General features: G+C 40.5%; 1 protein-coding gene across 1 annotated transcript; it reads right to left on the reverse strand.

Annotated features, from left to right (window-relative positions):
• Positions 1–794: 794 nt before the first annotated feature.
• Positions 795–4627, reverse strand: LOC311184763 (lysozyme C-like; the record flags this gene model as incomplete). The annotated part of the gene is made up of 4 exons (XM_084254964.1): positions 795–861; positions 1647–1725; positions 2975–3139; positions 4492–4627. The coding sequence occupies 4 exons, from the start codon at positions 4625–4627 to the stop codon at positions 795–797; spliced, it is 447 nt and encodes a 148-aa protein (XP_084111090.1).
• Between the last annotated feature and the right edge of the window lie 2894 nt (positions 4628–7521).

Raw genomic sequence — 7521 nt, forward strand, 5'->3', positions numbered from 1 at the left:
GTTTCTCTAGCTCTTTAGGTTCTACTAGGGATACAGGAAATAGTAAAAGTACCAAATCTTTTTATTTCCCCAATATTTTTTTTCTTCAGAGATCAGATGGGTTTGAACAAAGACAGACAAGGTATGAGTTGCAAAGCCTTTAATGAAAAAATGTTTTTCTTGTTTACAACATGCGTAATTTCACACCTGTGATTAATTACAATTATTTCAATTCTTGCAAAAATTCTGCCTCTGTGTTTAGTGACAATGCATGACTCTAGGTCAATAACACTAAACCAGCAACAGCTCAACTAAACATTTCTATTAATTCATAACAAGCCAGATGCATAGAAGAGTTCTTTGAAGGAAGAAAACAGATTGATATATTAATTGTGATTTTATTTCTAAAGCTATAAAAACAACATTTAAAAACTCCTTTCCATTAGCATAAAGGCCACAACTACCAATCTCTTCAAGAAAAGCTGTTCTGTATCTTGGGTTTCCTGTGAGGCCACTGTGGAACATTGGTCTTAAAGTCCTTAGGGCTAAAGTGCCTGGAAATGTACTGGAAATGTATTGGATAGTCAAAAATTTCACAAACAGTCATTCTGTTAGTAAACTGAAAATTCTTGTAGGCTTCATATAAAATAATAAACACATTAGTAGATATTGCGTCTCTAGGGGAAAGACCATATTTTGTTTCTAATTATGTTTAAATGCAATTTGTTTGAAAAAAATGGTATTGTCACCTTCCCTCAACTACTACTCCCTTAATATGCAAAGAAACAAAATGAGCTGAAGAAGGGAAATTGCAGTTAAACTCCACAACCCCTTATGTACTGACTGACATCTCTGTTTTCACAATGGTCTGTCCATGCCACCCTGTAAAGGAAGGAGAAACAGTGATCAGCTTAAATTCATCTTCACTGTAATACAGACACTTGAAATCCTTTGGAGAAATAAACTCTTTAATGTAAATGAAATACAGGCTATAGCTAGGTCCTGGTTTGCTATTTAGTAAATGGAAAAATGTAAACCAGTACTTCATATCCCCCCTAAGCCTTCACTAGAGCATAGTGGTGAAATTATGTGCATCTGACAACAGCAACTGCTAAGTGCATTCCTTAGTTCCAAAAATAATTTCAAGATACAAGAAGGAGCTGGAGAATTATAAAAATTCTGGAAATCCCCTAAAATAAGTTGAGGCAGGACCTCCCTGGTGGCACAAGGGGTTAAGATGCAACCTAAGAAGCAATCCGCAGCCACTGCAGCATGAGTTGGATCCCCAGCCAGGGAGCTACCCACATGGCACAGCAGACCTCTCCTGCCTCGCCCACAGCTCCCCTCAGCAGTGTATTTCAACCAGTCTGCCTGTTCTGTTTCCCACTCTGTCTCTGGTGAATCTTCTCACCACCACCCCCACTCCATACCACTGGCCTGTACCCCAGTAGGGATAAAAAAAATAAATCTTAAAAAAATAAAATAAGTTGAGGCGTAAGGGAGTAAGATTCTGAATCAGTAAAAGTAGACTGTTTCTAGGTAGTACATTGTTTAGCAGAAGTCTAAAGGTATGATTTTAAGTTCTCAGTAGCATACTCTGGACTCTGAAAATCTTCTCTCACAATAACTGAGTACAATAGCTTTCTTCTTTCATGTTGAAAACCTACCATGCTCTAATGCCTGGTGGGTCTCTGACAACCCTCTTTGCACATTTAACAGCTTCAGTGATGTCATCTTGAAGTACAGCTGAAAAAGAGGTAGCAAGGAGGAAAACAACTTTCTTAGAAATTCCATTTTAAGTTTAGATTTAGCCAGCTTTATTCATTTAGGCTAAGGAAAGAACACTGAAATTATTTTCCAGGCGTCTGTGAATGTTGAGGGAAAACTAGGCACTGTAAAAAAAATCAAAACAGGGACCTCCCAGGTGGCGCAAGGGGTTAAGCACCGCACTATGAAGCAATCTGTAGCCTCTGCAGCATGAGTTCGATCCCCAGCTGGCCAGGGAGCTACCCACATGGTGCAACAGACCTCTCCTGCCTCACTCGCTGCTCCCCTCAGCAGTGTATTTCAGTAGATTGGCCTGTTCTGTTCCCCACTCTGTCTCTGGTGAATCCTCTCATCCCCTGCCTCTCTGGCCTGTACCCCAGCTCTTGTATGCATCAATAAATAAATCTTAAAAAAAAATGGCAATTCTACTACTAGAAATTTATCCTAAAGAAGTAGTAAGAAATGTACCCAGGGCCTCCAGGTGCCTGGTGGCCTGGGGGTTAAGTCTCAGCGCTATCACCAATATTGCCTGAGTTTGCCTGAGTTAGATCCAGGGCCAGGGAGCTAATCCACATATGGCACAGCAAACCTCTCCTGTCTCGCCTGCAGTATATTTCAGTAAATCCACCTGCTCTGCTCCCCACTCTGTCTCTGGTGAATCTTCTCACCCCTCTTACCTCTGGGCTGTGCCCCAGTTCTTGTATGCAGAAATAAATAAATCTTTTTAAAAAATTTAGAAATGGAGTGTCATGTTTCTAATTTAGTTTAAAATCATTCAGCAAGTCTGCATAAAAGAAATGAAAATGACAAAAGAGTAACAACTTTAACATAATGTAATGGGCATGTGCATATGGCCAGTTATGACACAAATACCTCTAATTTTCTCTAGATTTAGAACATTTTATAATAACAAGTAAAAACAACTTTAAAAAAGGACTAAACAACCAAATTATCCCATAAGTTCCACAAAGTAAGTTGGAGAAATTGTACTCTTATTGACAAAATATCGGTAAATCTATTTATAATAAATTAATAGGTCATCCCAGGAACATTCATGTATTAGAAAACAGCAAGCTTTTATTATAGTGACTCTTTAATTTCTTATATAAGGGTTTATGAGAAGAATAACAGTTTCTAGAAGTTGAGGTGGAGATTTTCTAGGTCAAGACTTTTTCATTTGACTCTCATTTGACTCTCATCTTGTCTTACAATGCAGCTATTGTCTTACCGTTGCAGGATATACCACAGCCATGGCGTGCTTTTGGGGTTTTTCCATCAGTACACCACCAGCGGCTATTGATCTGAAATATCCCATAATCGGTGCTTTTGTGTTTTGGATTGTAGTTTGTAGCTCGCGTGTTATAACCACTCTCCCATTTAGCCAAGCACATCCCTGAAAAGAATGTATTTTTAGTAATAAACAGCAACAGGTGAGTTATACTGCATATCATAATCAGCTCTATTTAGCTAATTCTATTTTTCTAGTAACTTAATTTATAAGATAAAGAAGTATTTTATTTGTTAACAATCTTAATACTTTGGTGTCGAAAGATCCTTAATAGAATCCTTTTTTTAGCAAATCATTTTTAATACCAACGAAGCAGGATAACACACTTAAAAATATTAAAATAACTGTTTCTGTTATTGCCATTGCCCTTTTCTGACTCCCCACCCTCAAACAAGATTCAACCTAGAATAGAAAAATCAACAGAGTTGTTGAGTGAATTTTACAATTAATGGCAAATACATATGCTGACGGAAAAATGTTATTAGGAAAAATGAGGATTTTCTGAGATAAACGTTTTCTTATAACACTTGAAAATTAATTTGGATATCAAATTAGAATCTGGAAAACAAGTGACAGGAAAGGGTAGGCTGCTTCATCCATTCCCATATACATCCACACATTCATTCAAAAGTATTAAGAGTTGAGGGGAAATGTTTGAATTCAGTCTAAAAAGTACAGTGATTACACTGACAAATATTGATTAAATATAACATAACTTTCATTCAGGGCACATCATGAATTGGATGGAGGAAACTGAAAAGTATTAATTAACTAACTGGGAGTAAGAGTAATAGGACATTTCATGCTGCATTTCAGAGTTCCCCTGACAGTGACTGAGAGGAAATAGATTCTTACTGCCCTAGTACTAAGAGTGCAACATAACTTTGCTGTTAAAAATCCCACTTCATGGAAGGGGAATGAAAAAGGAATCACACTCTATTACTCTAGGCTCGCAGAATCCAAATGCCCGAATGGAAATGACTCGAGTCAAGTACTAGAACTTAACAGAGATGTCTGGAGTTCCCAAATGCAGCTCTCAGTCAGCCTAGCTGTGTTGAGTCAGGGACAGCGGGCACCAGAAGGGTACAGGGGCTCAGGCTCACTCCCTGTGCCCTCCTCATTCCTTCATTTGGCATTTCTGATTCTAAAGGAACAATTTGATATTTGTTTTTTAATATTTAGTTGAGGTAATATCGGGGTAGCCCATCAGGTATCACCACCAGGCACTTACCCATATTTCACCACGCATTTACTAACATTCCTCCACCATAGACCCATTGTGCTTCCTTTCTTCTTTCTTCTTACCCTTTGTCCCCTCAACTGGATGTTTTTGAGGAATGTAAGAAAACAAGCTTTCAAAACATTTTAAAAGCCCATTCATTCAAATCGCCACTCTTACTGTTCATCTTCTAATATCTTACCCACACTTGGCTTATGGAAGTATGAAGTGGACTTACAATTTGCCAGGCTGACTCCCCTGTAGCCATCCATTCCAAATCTTTTCAGAGTTCTGGCCAACTCGCATCTTTCAAAGACCTTGCCTTGGACAGTGATGGCAAAGAGGAGAAGCCCGAGAATAAGGAAAGCCTTCATGTTGCCTGGGAAGCCAGATCTCCTGCTGAGCATCCCCAGTCACCCCTGGTATTTAAAGCACTTAACTTCCTCTTCCTCTTAGTAGTTTGGTAGCTCCACCCTTTGAGATATAAGGGCCACAGGAAAGGTGGTGGGTTGACAAACTTTTTAAAATATTTTTTTAAGATTTGAAGAGATTTATTCTGATGTGCTCAAATTAAGCTACATGGAAATGATGAAGTGGCATTGTTGAAAGAACTAGCCCATGAAGAACTGGGAAGAAGCGCTGTTTCCAAAACACGAACTTTCTCCCACTTTATTATGGATTTAAGAAACTATAAAGAAAAAAATGCAAATGAACATTTTACACAACTGAAAACAAACTCTGACCTTTGACTAACTCATTTTTATAAAATTTTTCTATGCATTTAATATGGCCTAGTCATCTTTTTCACTTAAAATTATATATATATGTTTATATATATATGTATTCCACAGAAAAAAATTGCCACATTGTTTCCCAGCCAGATTTCTACTCTAACTTTTTTTTTTTTAAGATTTATTTATTTATTTATTTATACAAGCACTGGGTACAGTCAGAAGCACGGGAGGGTGAGAGAATTCACCAGAGCCAGAGTGGGGAGTAGAACAAGCAGAGTGGTGAAATACATTACTGAGGGGAGCAGTGGGCGGCAGGAGAGGTCTGCGCACCATGTGGGACCCTCCTCCGGTGGCCCGGGGAGCAGCTGGGGATCGAACCAGCGCTGCAGAAGCTGTGGGCAGCTTCGCAACCCAGCGCTCAACCGCTGCGCCACCAGGGAGGCCCTCTACTCTAACTTTTTTTTTTATTACTATTGTAATTTTATTTATAAATCAATCTTTTCTTGCTATAAAAAGGCTTCACATGAACAGAGTTCCTACTCCTTTTTCACAACATTCCATGTTAGAACATAAAGGGTCATTGTAAGACAAGGATGCTTGATACCCAAACCTACAGAGGAGAGCACAACATATTACCCCAGAACCTACACCTTTGCCATAATGATTATTTTTTTTTATTTTTTTTATTTTTTAGAGGCATGTATTTTCATTATTTATTTATTTGTTTGTTTGTACATGCACTGGGTACAGTCAGAAGCGCGGGAGGGTGAGAGAATTCACCAGAGCCAGAGCGGGGAGCAGAGCAGGCAGAAGGACCAAAGTACACTGCTGAGGGGAGCAGCGGGCGGCAGGAGAGGTCTGCGCGCCATGTGGGACCCTCCTCAGGTGGCCGGGGAGCAGCCGGGGATCGAACTGGCGCTGCAGAGGCCGCGGGCAGCTTCGCAACCCAGCGCTCAACCGCTGCGCCACCGGGGAGGCCCGCCATAATGATTATTTTGAGCAAAAGGCAACTGAATAGAAACAGATGCAAGAAAAATTCACTTCTCACCATCTATCTGAAATCAAAATATAAATGTGTACAGAAGCTAATCATTGAAAACTCTAGATCCTTATCAACCCTGAGACAACACCAGAGGACTCTACATAACAAATTTGACTGACTAGTTATTATCTTCCATTAATTCCCAAAATATTTACCTCCCACAGTTGCTGTCCTTGGCTGCAATCCTAAACCAACATCCTATTGGTATCTATGGGAAGATCAAATTGAGAAGGAAAAAAAAAAGAATTGCAGAAGAATGCTTTGGCTAATGTGAGAAAAAAAGGAAAAAACTCAAGGTCTTTGTTATACCTGCATTTCTCCCAAGTATATGAGATATGTTGTTAATAAACTTGCTTGTTTTTCTTTTTCTCTTGTTAATTTATCTATTCTTACATAATTCCCTGAGAATCTAGAAGGGTAGCAGGAAAAATACTTTTTTTTTTTTTACTTCCCATACAGTTCTGATGAGGAGGATGGTAAAGTAGAAGGCTGGAATACTCCATTTTCCTTGGGAACTGCAGTTGAGATATGGGATAACAGACAAGGTACCAGCAGAAGGTAAGTATTCTTGGGCCTCCCTGGTAGCGCAAGGGTTAAGCAACAACACTTATGAGGCAATCCACAGCCTCTGCAGCACGAGTTCGATCCCTGGCCAGGGAGCTACCCACATGGTGCAGCAGACCTCTCCTGACTAGCCCACTGCTCCCCTCAGCAGTTTGTTTTGTCAGTCTGCCTGTTCTGCTCCCCGCTCTGTCTCTGGTGTATTCTCTCACCCCCTGCACCTCTGGTCTATACCCCAGCTCTTATATGCATAAATAAATGAATCTTTTTTTTAAAGATATATTTATTTATACAAGCACTGGGTACAGTCAGAAGCACGAGAGGGTGAGAGAATTCACCAGAGCCAGAGCAGGGAGCAGAACAGACAGACTGACGAAATACACTGCTGAGGGGAGCAGCAGGCGGCAGGAGAGGTCTGCGCGCCATATGGGACCCTCGCCGGTGGCCGGGGATCGAACCGGTGCTGCAGAGGCTGAGGGCAGCTTAGAAGCCCAGCGCTCAACCACTGGGCCACTGGGGAGGCCCAATAAATGAATCTTTTTTTTTTTTAAAAAAAAGGTAAGTATTTTTACCATGTCCATCTCAATACCTGTCTGTAGTGCTCCTTTTCCAAAGTCATAATGGCAGGAGAAAAATGTTTGTAAAAATAGGCTTTGAGGGGCCTCCTTGGTGGCGCAAGGGGTTAAGATGCAACCTATGAAACTGTCCGCAGCTGCTGCAGCACAAGTTCAATCCCCAGCCAGGGAGCTACCCACATGGTGCAGTAGAACTCTCCTGTTTCGCCTGCTGCTCCCTTCAGCAGTGTATTTCAATCAGTCTGCCTGTTCTGCTCCCCATTCTGTCTCTGGTGAATCCGCTCATCCCCTGTACCTCTGGCCTGTATCCCAGTTCTTGTATGAATAAATAGCTCTTTAAAAAAAAAAGGCTTTGA

This window comes from Talpa europaea (genome assembly GCF_964194135.1).
Source record: "Talpa europaea genome assembly, chromosome: 15".
NCBI lineage: Eukaryota > Metazoa > Chordata > Mammalia > Eulipotyphla > Talpidae > Talpa > Talpa europaea.